This window comes from Oreochromis aureus, linkage group 2 (genome assembly GCF_013358895.1).
Source record: "Oreochromis aureus strain Israel breed Guangdong linkage group 2, ZZ_aureus, whole genome shotgun sequence".
Taxonomy (NCBI): domain Eukaryota; kingdom Metazoa; phylum Chordata; class Actinopteri; order Cichliformes; family Cichlidae; genus Oreochromis; species Oreochromis aureus.
In genome coordinates, this window is record NC_052943.1 from 15,140,109 (window position 1) to 15,154,574 (window position 14,466).

The 14,466-nt window shown below is 38.7% G+C and overlaps 2 protein-coding genes across 3 annotated transcripts; both read left to right on the forward strand.

Moving 5' to 3' along the window:
- Nucleotides 1–981: 981 nt before the first annotated feature.
- LOC116320232 (high-affinity choline transporter 1-like) lies at nt 982–9,882 on the forward strand. Its single transcript, XM_031739822.2, has 9 exons — nt 982–1,150; nt 2,670–2,859; nt 4,035–4,148; nt 4,768–4,923; nt 5,316–5,464; nt 5,601–5,744; nt 7,586–7,739; nt 7,824–8,041; nt 8,129–9,882. The coding sequence occupies exons 2-9, from the start codon at nt 2,676–2,678 to the stop codon at nt 8,684–8,686; spliced, it is 1,677 nt and encodes a 558-aa protein (XP_031595682.1). The 5' UTR covers nt 982–1,150; nt 2,670–2,675; the 3' UTR covers nt 8,687–9,882.
- Nucleotides 9,883–10,601: 719 nt separating this feature from the next.
- ttc9c (tetratricopeptide repeat domain 9C) lies at nt 10,602–14,353 on the forward strand. Of its 2 annotated transcripts, none has more exons than XM_031736591.2 (4): nt 10,602–10,717; nt 11,699–12,053; nt 12,189–12,371; nt 13,811–14,353. In XM_031736591.2, exons 2-4 carry the CDS (start codon nt 11,720–11,722, stop codon nt 13,966–13,968), a joined length of 675 nt encoding a protein of 224 aa, XP_031592451.1. In that variant the 5' UTR covers nt 10,602–10,717; nt 11,699–11,719; the 3' UTR covers nt 13,969–14,353. The 2 variants fall into 2 exon arrangements, with proteins under 2 accessions (XP_031592451.1, XP_039475004.1); XM_039619070.1 differs by having other exon boundaries at nt 10,614–10,722.
- Nucleotides 14,354–14,466: the final 113 nt, after the last annotated feature.

Consider the following 14,466-nt stretch of genomic DNA (forward strand, 5'->3'; position numbering starts at 1 on the left):
CACTTCATATATATTATATGTTGCATACTGGGCCACCTATACATTTAATCTACAGTCATCCATTGAAGCAATGTTTGTGCTGATGTTAAAGCCAAAGGAGATTTGGAGCTCTACAGTTATTAAGTCAGCAGAGTGTTGGTGACTCACCATTCAGGGACCCTGCTTTTTTACTTTACGTGGTCTGACACTTTGTGGCTGAGTTCATGTGGTTCCTCAACACTCCCACTTTGCAGTAATACAACCTGAAGGTCGTTGAATGCTTAGGAGTGAAACAAAATTCACAAAACTAACTTGTTGCAATGGCGGTATCTTCTTATAGAACCATGCTGGAATCCAGTGAGCTCTTTAGAGCTACAGATTCGTTCACAAATGTTTGTAAAGACAGACTACATGGCTAGGTGCTTGAATTTATTTCCATTTAGTCCTTCCATGTTTAATAGTCTTACTACCCACATAGCAACTGGAACTTCTCCACCCCCCCCAAAAAAAAACAACGTTAGGACATGTACAGTTTAAATAAAAGAATTTATTTTTACAGGAAAAAAATATATGACAAAATTATAGTGAAAGGTGGAATGTTTTATGTTTATCTATCTATAACACGTTGGCAACAAAGAGCTTCCCCTTATGAGACACTGTGAATACCATTTCTTAGTAGTAAGGTGATGCCTAAATACATACAAGACTTGTATGGACTTGCTGGTAAGACCATATGAAATGTAAATGGATCCTATTTTTTATTATCCACCCAATATGTTCACATTGCTCTGGGTCCCTATATGACTTTTTAAGCAGTGATAAAACATTTCCCTCATTCTCGTTAATGTTAGATGACCTGATTCAGCACAGAGGACAGCTACCCGTAGCATCCTGGTGTAGTTCCTTTTATTTCTGTTTTTAAAAATCAGCTCTTTCTTGCCATTGTGGAGTAATTGGCAAATGCAATTATCTATCAGTTATCCGTCTGTCTGAGTAGAGAGAGGAATAACAAAGTGCACCAGGTAGAGCAATTTATTCAAACAAGTCCCACATAATCATCTAACAGCCCATCTCCTGGTATTTCCACACTCCCAAATCTGTGCTGGGAGACAGCATACCTTCTCAGCTCCTGAAGAAGATGCACTACCTGTGAAACCTGAATGGGCTGCAGGTACCGATTCATACTAACAGTACTGCTAACATCACTTTAACTGGAGAAAAAATCATTCAAGAGGGGATCAAAAGGTGTCTGTGGTCACCCCCTGAAACACATTTTTCTTTTGCAGGGGCTGCAACTGTTGATATTTTCATTTTAAAAAAAAAAGCATAAAGATTAGTTTTATGGATCTTTTGTTGTAAAAACTGTCTAAATCTGTTTGCTAGTTTTAGTAAGATGAAAATAAAAACACTGGCTTTTAGTAGTTTCAAAGCAAAGTGTCAGCAGTCATTTCTGAAATGCTAAATTTAAAGGCATTTTCTTTTCCAAATCAAACTGCAAACCCGTTAATGAAGACTGAAATCTCTGCAAGGAAACAGTGGCAGTGGCATGAACTCGCATACTTTATTTCTTTACTTGGTGTGATCCATAAAGTTTCTCACAAAATGCTGTCATCCATAAAAGTGTGTAAACTTAATATCCTTCATTCCAATAAAAGTGGACGCCTGCCAAACAATGGGCTGGATTTCAACAGTACTACAAACTGCTGCCTCCAACATACCTTGAGGTTGAATCCACACCTCTTTGAAAACAGGTTTACAAGTGGAAAATTACAAATGTAAAAGGAGTAGGATTGTTGAGCTGGACTGAAGGTTAGCGAGAGTGATAGAGCACTAGCAATAGATCAGACTAATGATAACAATTCCAAGTTTGCAAGAAATGTGCATTACTGATTACTACAAGACTTGTAGCATTTGTTCCACACATGGCACAATGATGGTAACTACATTAAATTATTCATGAATATTAATAAGTATTAATGACAGAGCGTGTCATTAATGATGCTACTACTATTACTAACAGTAAACTCACAAGCTTTAATTTTCTAAGCTTCACTCAAAGTGGCAGTTTTTGTTAGACAGTTGCTACTCAGATTGATTTGTTAACTCCATATTAATTTCACTATTAGTATAAACTCAAAGTTAGTCTATGCAGCTCTGGTTATTCCAACAGGTAGGAATAATAACTATATATACTCGATAGCCATCCATACATTTGCTTGTGCATGTCACAGTGTGAGAGGAAGGCTACTCCCTGGACAAAGGCATTCTTGCAGGGCTTATATACAATAAACAGGAAAATAAGATTATAAATCATTAGTAACCCTGTTAGTTACTATTAGTGACAAAGTGAATACTTGACAACGGGTGACCTGGCACTAATAAAAATACATCTTATTTAACCATAAATAAATTACACAAGGAAAACTGTAAGTACAATAAAATATATACAACCAGTCTTTAGATGTGTATGAATGGAGCTTTAGAGAGCATTATTTTGTCAAGTTAACCTACCTACAGTTTTGAGATTATCTGAACAGGGATCTGCTCCTATTTTTCCTTTGTGTTCTGTTTGTGAGCTTTGTTATTGAGCAACACCACTCCAGGTCTACATCAGGAGGCAGGTCATGCTTATTTAGCAGTAGGTATTTGAGAGAGCTAGTAGGAGCCATTGTCTGTCTGTCTGTCTGCAGCGCACGATGACCCTCAACGTCCCAGGCCTGGTGGTGATGGTACTGTTTTACCTGATGGTGCTGGGTACCGGACTGTGGGCCTCGAGGAAGTCCAAGGAGTTAGAGAAAGACAGCAAAGCAGACCGGAGAGAGATCACGCTGTTGGGCAACAGAGGGATCAGTCTGGCGGTGGGAGTCTTCACCATGACAGGTTAGCATGCAGTGTGTAGGAAAAATGGTGAATGTGGGAGAAATTTTTAAATATATATGTACGTATGTATGTATATATATATATATATATGTGTGTATATATATATATGTATGTATATGTGTGTGTGTGTGTATATATATATATATATATATATATATATATATATATATATATATATATATATATATATATATATATATATATATATATATATATATATATATGTATGTATATATATGTAGTCATCAGAAAGGTAAATAAACACTCCATTTTCAAAAGCCTAGAATTTTCTGGCGGTTATTTCTCGGTTCAGGTTTTAAAAGGTTAAATACATAATTACATAACTGCAGCAGCCACATATGCAAACACCAACGTTGAAGAGCAAAGCTGTAGTGAGCCATTTTTTTTCTGTTCTGTGCAAAAAAGAAAAGAAATAAAGTTGGAGCTCGATTCTCATAGACAATAACAAAATTATTGCATGGCTTAGTTTGTTAAAATTAGTTTAATATCATTTAGTGTCACTGCAGAAAGGATGTGTATTATGCAAACAGGCACCTCATTGTGCCCTTTACATTATTCTTTAGTGGTAGTGAAAAACAATTATGAATCAAAGCTTGGTTGGTCATTCCATGGCACAGGAATCATGCCTGTAGATATGTTTTTTTTAAATAGTATTTTGTTCATTTCTGAAGAAATACACCTTAAAACAGTTAAAAATGGCTCCTACAAGTGAGGCTGTTCAGTATGCTGTTGTTTTAGATTTGATCTGTCCCAGCCTGCATCTGAGTTTTTATTTTATGACCTCATGCAGTCTCTCTCTCGCTCTGCTGCCAAGTAATTGATTTATATTGCCAGATAACATCAAATACTGCTGTGTTTGATGTTATCTTTCCAAAGCTAATAGTGTCATCAGTAAAAATAAAAAAATTAAACTAGTTGAACTTACATTAAGATTTTGCCCATTTAGCAAACGGGCACACTTAATAAGACACAATAGCAAAGACAAAGCATGTGTGTGTGTGTGTGTGTGTGTGTGTGTGTGTGTGTGTGTGTGTGTGTGTGTGTGTGTGTGTGTGTGTGTGTGTGTGTGTGTGTGTGTGTGTGTGTGTGTGCGTGTGTGTGTGTGTGTGTGCGTGTGTGTGCGTGTGTGTACATTCATGCTGTGCTCCCTGTAGCTACATTTATAGGAGGCGGCTTCATTGTTGGCCTGACGGAGATTGTGTACACTCCAACTCTGGGACTCACCTGGGCGGTCATGCCAGTGACAACAGCGCTGACTTTTATTGTTGGTAAGTTTTACAGCGTGTGTGATTTCATTTCAGTGTGTTTCCAAAGCTTCATGCAGTATGTTCCTGCACAATATCTGTATTTTGTTTCACATTCTGGTGCGTTTGAAATGTCACACTGACCCTCATATGATGCTGCAAGTGGAGGAACACATTCAACTTAGTAAAAACTGTAGTACAGCATTTATGTCCATCACTGGTAGACATAAATGCTAGATATAGATGGACCTGATAAACGCAGATCCATCTTATTAGTGCAATAATGGATTTGCATACGATTACTTAGAATATATTAAAAAGGAACTCTGCTGATCTAAGAAATCAGTATGAGATCAGTGGAAAAGTACTGCAGACATGGGAAAAAAAAACCTGATATAATGCCTTTTACAGTTCCGGGAACTGGAAGTCAATCCTGTGACTGATGGATACAAGTTTAAAAATTTAAAAAGTCTGGGTGTGGTGAAAAGTTTTGGCAATGCTTTGTAACAAACAAACAAACTATCTATTATGAATTTGACAGATTTAAAGAACATTAATTATCAGATCACAGACTTCAAGCAGTGGCACTCCTGTGCAGGCAGGAACATAACTTTTCCTCTCTTTTTGTGATTGATCCATTGAGGTGGACTTTTCTTTGCCAAGCCAATGAGGGAGAGGAAATATGTGACAATGATGGACCCCTTCCAGATCAAGTATGGAAGGTTAATAAGTGGAGTGCTTTCTGTGGTTCTGGTCATTTCTGATGTAATCTGGGTGACAGGAACTCTTATCGGCTTAGGTAAGTGGAACCAATGCAAAGGAAAACAATAAAAATAACACACAAACAAGCTTAAGACAACTGCGCACTGATTGTGCACCAGAGTAATTATAAAGATAATGTTTTTGATATATGACCATGTGAAATGCTCAGACGTGTTTTATGGGTAATAATCACAGGGAAAGTCTTGCAAGGAATGCAGGATTTTAATTATATTACTGCGAGGGGAGACTCGCAGCTGTTGTGCTCCATAAAATCCAGTCAGGTCCCTGTGCTTTTTATCAGTCTTGCATATTTTAAGTCTGTGAATATTACACAGAAGTTATGAATCAACATTTAATTGACTCATATTGAAGTGTGCTGTCGGTACTATCACCTAAAACTGAATGGGCATGATTCTGTCACTCCTGTAGGAGCAACAATAAGCCTGATCCTGGGTTTGTCCTACACTGTTTCCATTTGGATCTCTGCCACAGTAGCCATCATTTACACATTACTGGGAGGCCTCTACTCTGTAGCCTACACAGACATCATACAGCTAACTCTCATATTCTTCAGTATGGTGAGTTTACATTAAACATTTTTGACACCTAAGTTGGTCAACTTTGTCTCACCACAGCACCAATCCCAGTAATTTATAAGGCAAAAATGAAAATTGTGAGAGCTTGAAACGACTGCTTCCTTGTTTATTTTTGTAGTGGCTCTGTGTCCCTTTCATCCTGATGAGCCCACACTCAGTTGACATTACCAAGACTGCTTTCAACTTTACCTACCAGGCACCTTGGATTGGTTCTGTGGAAAAAGAAGAGGCATGGCAATGGATTGACAATGTATTATTATTGGTAAGAATTAATTCTATCTTTTGCAGTAATTCCTAATTATTGGAGGAATAGATACCTGAGAGACCTCCACTGCTTTGAGGTAGTGGCTCAAGGGTCCAACAAGAAGCAACAGATGCATTCCTTTTTTTGCTTATTATATGGCTTTCTGTAACACGATTATAACAACAAAATCCAAATAAGTAATGTACTTTGAAAATGCAAATGAGCCACATCATAACTGTTAGTGTGCAGTCAATCTGTGGGTCATGCATGAATTGGGCTATTTCACTTAATCAGCCCACTGTAACATCAGCCAGTGGATAGTGAAATTCCTTCAGTGTAGTTCAATTCAATTTCATTTATATAGCACCAAATCACAACAACAACAGGAAAACCGAGCAAGCGCTGTGGCGACAGTGGAAAGGAAAAACTCCCCTTTAACAGCCTTTAAACCTCCAGCAGAACCTGGCTAAGGGAGGCGTGGCTATCTGTAGCGACCGTTTGGGGTGAGGAGAGGACGAGAGACAGATATTAATAATAAGTAATGATTCAATGCAGAGAGGTCTGTTAACACATAGGGAATCATGGGAATCCCCCAGCAACCCACACCTATTGCAGTATAACCAAGGGAGGATTCAGGGTCACCTGATCCAGCCCTAACTGAAAGGAAAGTTTTAAGCTTAATCTTAAAAGTAGAGTGTCCATCTCCTGAATCCAAACTGTAAGCTAGTTTCACAGAGAGGAGCCTGAAAGCCGAAGGCTCTGCCTCCCATTCTACTTTTAAATACTCTAGGAACAACAAGTAAGCCTGCAGTGCGAGAGCGAAGTGCTCAAATGGGGTGATATGGTACTATAAGGTCAGAGCCTTCAGTTTTCAGGCCCCTCTTCTATGGAACCAGCTTCCAGTTTGGATTCAGGAGACAGACACTATCTCTACTTTTAAGATTAGGCTTAAAACTTTCCTCTTTGCTAAAGCATATAGTTAGGGCTGGATCAGGTGACCCTGAATCCTCCCTTAGTTATGCTGCAATAGGTGTACGCTGCTGGGGGATTCCCATGATGCATTGAGTATTTCCCTTTCAGTCACCTTTCTCACATGTGTTGATAGACCTCTCTGCATTCAATCACATTTGTTATTAATCTCTGTCTCTCTTCCACAGCATGTCTTTATCCTGTCTTCCTTCTCTCACCCCAACCCTGAGCCTGGTTCTGCCAGAGGTTTCTTCCTGTTAAAGGGGAGTTTTCTTTCCCACTGTTGCAAAAGTGCTTGCTCATAGGGGGCATATGATTGTTGAGTTTTTCTCTGTATGTATTATTGTAGGGTCTACTTTACAATATAAAGCGCCTTGAGGTGACTGTTGTTGTGATTTGATGCTGTATAAATAAAATTGAATTGAATTGAATTCTTATTTTCTTCAAGATGAAGATGTAAGATGTTCTAGCTTCACAGAGGGCTTACTTATAAAGCAGCAAACTATTTATAGACTAAATGATGATCTTTCTTTCACTATTTTGATACAGCTTTAGGTGTATGGGTTAATTACCCCAAATGTATGAATCATCTTTAATTAATTTTTGTTTGCTTGTTTTTTTGTTTATATGTATGGGGAAAGTTCTCAATAAAAAGACTTTATTTTTTTAAAAAACATACATACCTCAGAGGCAGGTATTGTATGACAATATGATATCATTTATTGTGTGATATGGTGATGTATAATATACTGTGTGAAGAGTGTGTGAGGTTTATTTGTGCAGCATGACAAACTGTACAGATTATTATGACTTGGCTATTAAAAATAAATTAATGGCATCAGTCACAGATTTAAAGTATTGTAGTCCTTAATTGTCATTTCTTTTTGAAGGGTTTAGGTAACCTTGGATATCAGGACTTCCACCAGAGGACTCTTTCAGCCTCCTCATCAAATACAGCCAGGATCACCTGCTTTATTGCAGTTCCTCTAGTCTTCATACTTGGAATCCCATCTGTGCTGATTGGAGCAGTCGCGGCATCAACAGGTACAACAACAGAGTGAACAACAAGTGTAAAAATATTAATGAATTTATATGACTTTATATAACATTTTTATGTTTTTATGCCAGACTGGAACATGACCTTATATGGCTCCCCATCCCCCTTCGAGCGAGGAGATGCTGGTCAGGTTCTGCCAATTGCTCTGCAGTACCTCACTCCAAACTACATCTCCATCATTGGTATTGGAGCTGTAGCTGCTGCTGCGATGTCCTCAACAGACTCTGCACTATTATCCGCTGCCTCCATCTTCTCATCCAACATATATAAGAACATCCTAAGGACCACAGTAAGAGACCTGAAAGGGGGAGATTAGAGCTGTGGTTATGTCTTTTCTGTTTCAGTTTCCAGATTTTTTTTATTTATTTTTTTGCAGGCATCAGACAGGGAGCTCCAGTGGGTGATCCGTGTCACTGTGGTGCTGGTGGGCGTGGCTGGCACATCGCTCACCTTCCTAAACAACAGCATCATGGTTTTTTGGATCCTGGGCTCAGACATAACCTACACCATCATGTTCCCTCAACTAGTCTGCGTCCTCTTTTTCAACATCTCCAATGGTTATGGCTCCATCATGGGCTTGCTAGTTGGAGTGCTGCTGAGATTGCTCAGTGGTGAACCATCCATAGGGTTACCTGTTGTCCTTCACTTCCCGGGTTGCACTCTTGAAGATGGCATCTATGTCCAGCGCTCTCCGGCCAGGACTATCTGCATGTTATCCACTATCTTTGTTACTTTGTTGTTCTCCTACCTGTCATCACAGCTCTTCAATAGAGGATTGATTTCTGAGAGGTGGGACGTATTCAAAGTGAAGGCCAACAAACAATCACAAAAACTAACATTAACGAGCAATGGCATCATCAAAACAGACAAGGAGGAGAAGCCCGATGGTCAGAATGAAACTGAACTAATGCTAACCACCAGTCAGCCGGAGTGACAAACTAATGATTTAGTGGGATGCAGATGTATTTTTTATGGTGATATATTATCACACCTTCTATTTTTATGCCAAATATTTTGTGAAATGATCATGTTGGCCTTAGGACCTTGGAGGAATTCATTGTTTGTAATCAGTGCATGGTTTGTTCCTGTTTAAGTCCCTGTTTAAGAATACTATCATTGACTTACTTAAAAAAATACTTGAACCTTCTCTTTTTAGCACTTATATACCAATCTCAAAAGTTATTGCTTAGAAAAGGTTAAGGCTAAGCAGCTTACAGCTGTTGTACACAAATACTTCATAAATTACAATCTTTCTTATGTAGAGATCAGTCCAGCAAAATAGCACAGTGTTACAGTCAGCCGTGTCCCAGACCAGACACTGCTGACCATCACATTATGCTTGATAGACTGAGATACTGGGTGGGTGTTTTAGGGTCTGCTTTGAAGTGGCTTGCTTCATATCTGTCTGAAAGATTCTCTTCCATGGTTGTTTCTAAATTCAGGTCTCCTTCCACTTCTCTTGCCTCTGGTGTGCAACAAGATTCTGTTTTGGGGGCCCTATTGTTTCTGGTATATCTGCTCCCTCTTCAGTATATTTCTCAGCGGTAGCAACAATTTTCTCAAGCTTAACAAAGAGAAATCAGAAGTTGTTACTGCCCCTGACAGACTTCTGCCTAACTGAAACTCTTGGTTCCCTTGTCACTTTTCAGGACGCTTAGGGTAACTTATGACTCAGCTTTGACTTTGGATTCTCACATTAAGTCTCCGCCATGTGCTTTCTTTTATCATGTCATTGCACCTCTGCATTCTCAGTCATTTTTAAACATGTTGCTGTCATTAAATTTGAAACCAGCATTGTTTTTTAAACATTTCTATTTCTAACATTTCTATGTCGATTTGAAATGGTGTCTTTTTTTAAACAAAGGTTTAAATAAAGGGGTTTAAATGATTTGCTGCTGCATTATGTTTTTACACAATTTCACTTTTTTTAAAATGTCATTTTGCATTATTGAGCTTGTGTCAATTGTGTTGTGTTTTCAGATTAATCTAGAGGTTTGTTGGTGTGAACTGCACTTTACATCTTAGAACAGTTTAAAAGTATTTCTAAAATTTTACAGGTGCTTTGTGATAAATGTGGTTTTTTTTTCTTTTTTTAATTGGAATAATTATATTAGGGCATTTGCAGTTTTATCAATGAGTCATTATACAATTATGAAAGATTTTGAAATTGTAAAAAAACAAAAAGATTTTTTGTTGTGTATTTAAGAAAAAAATAAACCATCAGATAATTATATTTATCAATCTCCAGTATCAAATGTAAATTTTTCATGAGCTATTTTAGTTGCTGTGTGGTATGCTTGGTATAGCTCTGTTATCAGGACTCTGGAACCTGAAAAGTAGATTTTGAAAACATTGTTTAATAAATTCATCGCTGAAGTTAAAGATGGTCACCGTCATACTGAATACTCACTGAGTTTCAGACTTAATTTCAAACTTAATCTATACATGATTTAAGCAAACTATGAAATCTACCTTGCCTAACTTTTCAATATTCACAGATTTTTTTATTAACTTCTCAATTTTAAAATCTTTGTTCATATAGCCTGTTCGTTTAATAATACAAACTATTACAGAGGCAATTGCGAGCTTATAAAAACATTTGATTATATACCATTCTCAGGGTTTCCCAAGTGTTATTTAGTATTTTAAATAATGTTTTGGGGCAATTTTTTCAGTAACTACGTTTACATTTTTTTGTTCCAGAACAAGTGTAATTTACACCAAAAAAGTTCGTTTTAGTATTTTGTGCATGGATTACTTTCAAAATTATATTTAATAAAAACGAAGAGGCTGTATTTTGTGATAATTTGCTGGCAATTCCTGCTTCGGCCTTATGGTGGCAGTAACGCTGCACACAGTTTGTGGGCGAGTCCATAGAAAGGCAAGCAAGGAAGCGCACGTGTGGCAACAACTAAGATGACTACCAGCTGAAAAGTAGCTATCCGTGGATTGTCGCTTCACTGGCGTAAGGCGAGAGAATGCATAATAATACAGCTTTCATGTAGCGAACCTCCTAAAATGCGCGAACATACGGGAACTAGTGAGTTAGCTAGTGTTCGAGGACGCGGGCTAGCTTGGCAGCCTGCTAGCTGTAGCGGTAGCTACAAACCCTGGACGTTTTGCCGCAAAAACGTCGGTTTACGTTTGGACCTGAGTGACGTGCTTTCTATTTGATTCGTAAAAAAATGTAATGTTGCCATGTAGCAATACTTAAAATAAAAAGCTGTAGACTTGCCGTCTGACATTTTAAATATGGTGAAATGGCCAAAAACTACTGCTCTTGCGGTTTGTCTACCTTCTTATTAAAAGCAATGTGGCTCACTGTGTGACTGCCAGGTCATATGTGAGGTATTATAAGTGAAGGAGTAAAGTAGCAGAGGTGTGACAAACTGTTTTTCTTACACATAAGTGCTTTCTACCATTATATGCAGAGAATCCTTTTACACTGAAACAGGTGGTGTCGAGCCTTCTTAATGTCGATCAGACTCAGGTGGACTGTTGCGTGTAAACATTGCTCGGTTGGTAATAAGGGGCAGAAACTGTACCCCTCAGTACCCCTCAAACTGTAAACTGAAAATGTACCCCCACATTATTAAACCACCACCATCAGCAACCTGAACTACTGACACAAGGGTGGGCTCCATGTTTTCATGTTGTTGTCTTGACTCTATTCTTGCCGTGTGATTGGCTGATTACATGTTTGTAGTATACAAGCAGTGGAACCTGTGCACCTAACAAGGTGGCCAGTGAGTGATTATGTATGTAAGTTATTTTAGCTCTTTTTTTGTTTCAATTAATGAGCAGTTAATGAACAGGTGTACCTAATAAAGTGGCCTGAACCTGTATGTTTCATAAGTCCTTAGATCTTTTTCTCTACATCTCACCACTTTATGTTTTAGGCTTTCTGTTTAAGAATAAACTAAAATGTGCTTTCTCACCCCAACAGCTGATTAGCTTCACTGCAGACATGGAGGGTGCTGGTGGGGAGGCTAGCCTAGATGTACAGGGGGCAGCGGCAGCAGCACCAAGCCTCTTTGGACACAAACCAAATTCTGCTAAGCCGGTTTCAGCTTTGCTAGAGGAAGCAGCCCAGCTGAAAACAGAAGGAAATGCTTTCTACAAGGACAAGAACATTCGCTCAGCCATTGGTCGTTATCACCGCGCTCTTCTGCTCCTGCGAAGCATTGACTCAGATGTGACGACATCAGTGAAAGGGTTTGGGCCTGAGACACCTGTGCTCACAGCTGAACAGGAGGCTTTAATGAGAAATACTCAAGTGGACTGCTACAACAACCTTGCTGGTAGGTAAATATCATTCTGAGATAATGTCATATTCTTTCAAAGCTGTTGAATTACTAACTCTTTGAAAAACTGCTCTCTAGTCTCTAGTTTGATACAAGTGCCTCAGTATAATCATTTCTTTATATCTCTTCCAGCCTGTTTGCTGCAGAGAAAGATTGTTGATTATACTCGTGTGCAGGAGTACAGTCTGCGAGTGCTAAAGTGGCGACCAGGCAATGCCAAAGCGCTGTACAGGGCCGGGGTAGCCACTCTGGAGATGGGAGATGCAGAGACAGCCAAAGAGTACCTCATCCAGGCCTCTAAAGAGCAGCCTAATGGTAAAGACCCAGACTCTCATGATCGTTCAGAGCAAGTTGACATATATAGCCAGGTTTTTCTTCCCGCATATTACATTTTTAAGGACCACCAAAGAGGTTATAATCTTCTACCAAAAGAAACATCTCCAGGGCTCTGATTGAAAATATGTTAGGTTTAATTTACTAAAGTTTAAAAACATTTCGGTTCATCAAATTGCATAAAATAAACACAGAATATATTCTGATGCCATAACTACATAACTACTAAATGAAGATAAACTTAAAAATAACAAGTCAGGAATTGATGGTTCCCTTGAAATTATTTATAACATAGTTATAAGTGAGCTCACCCCAGGTTTACATAAAACATACAGTATGGGGGATTTTTCTGTATACTATGACGGCCACTTCGTTGCGGCGTTCCATGTATGCCCTGCCTGCTAGCATCTTGTACCCTCCCTCTTATGTGCTGGATTGTCTCAAGGGACATCTTTACACGGCCTGCACTTGGGGTCTGGTGTGATGGACCCCAGCCTCTATGGACCTTGTACTCAGAGCTTGTTCCTGTGCTGCCATTATTAGTGCCTCTGTGCTGTCTTTCTGGATATCAGCCACGTCCTCTGTCTGCCAGTGGTACATACTGTTTTAAATGCTACCGAAATATGCAGCACATTCATCATAGTAGTTAGCATAGTGTGACTAGCACTGCTAGCACCAATAGCTCTTTTTCCTTACATCTTAGTCCGCACTTGTTTATAACTTTCTCACGGAGGCTGTGTCATAATCTTTGTGCCAAGAGGTATTTCTGGTGGCGACTTTCAAGAGCGAAAACATTAAACATTCATTCAGCTAGTTGCACTAGCTGGAAGCAGGAAAAAATAGCAATAATAAGTATCTCTAACTTTGATGAATAAGTTGTATTTTGTAGATGACTAACACAGAGCATGTCAAAACAGCAGTTCTTTGGTGGGAGCTGTTTTGTGTCCAAGTGACGTAAAATTTCTAAATTAATAAATGGTGAACAAGTAGCTCAATGTGGACACCTGTGCTCTCCAAGTGTATTTATTTTTCAGTCTACATTTGTAATCAGTCCACCGCCATAACCAAAAATTGTTCTTTTGTTACAATGCTATCCATTCAGAAATGGCAATAAATGCAATTAATATTAATACTCATCTTTAAAGTAAACAGTGAGCTCAGCTTTGGAAAAGCTTGCTGACCTCGTTTAACTTTGTGATCAATTAAATACATGAGTTAGAAGCGTCACCATTTCCCATATTTAATTAAAGCATGTTAGAAGACTCATATATGAGTCATTTCATTTTATCAAGAGCAGGTGGGTAACTTGTGCAGTTTTTTTTTTCTCTGAAGGATATAGAGTTTCTCATAGTAACTTGAACATAGGTTGTCTGATCTTTTCTCTGGAGACCAGCGAGTTAATGTATATGTTTCTGCCACAGATGCCAATGTGAGGAAGTACCTGCAGAGGGCTGAGGAGAAACTCAGTCGGGACTTACAAAAAGAGAAAGCCATGTATCGAGGCATGTTTTCCTCCAACCAGAATGATCGCTCCAAGGATGGGATTAACCAAACCAGAAGAGCTGGCGACGGCGTTTAGCCCACGAGCTGAATGTGCCAAATAAAACCTCAGCCTGAGAGGCTGCTCCAACCTCAGACCACGCCACAAAGGAGTTAAAGAATGTTTACATGTCTTGAACGACTCTTGCTGTGTCTCCTTGGGAGAGGATTGACGTAAGCATAACAGACATTATACAGACTTGAGGAAAGCAGTCAGTTGGAAAGCAAAGATGTCACAGCTGAAAATAGAAAGGACAGAAAAGTTGGTTTCCTAGCAACACAGTCTAATATAGTTCACAAAATGCTTCTGAAAGCTAAAGAGGCTCTTCATGCACTACTCAATTGCCTCTGTGATTGCAGTTGTTTGGTCAGTGATATGAATGTTAATTTTGTGACTTTTAAATAAAAATATTTGTTAAAAAATGCTAATTTTCATTCATTTTTTTAGCAAAGCACGTAAACATCTTTAATACACTTACAGTAGGAAGAGCACATGTTCAGTTATAAGTTTCCTTTATTAGTCATAAGCCATGAGAGG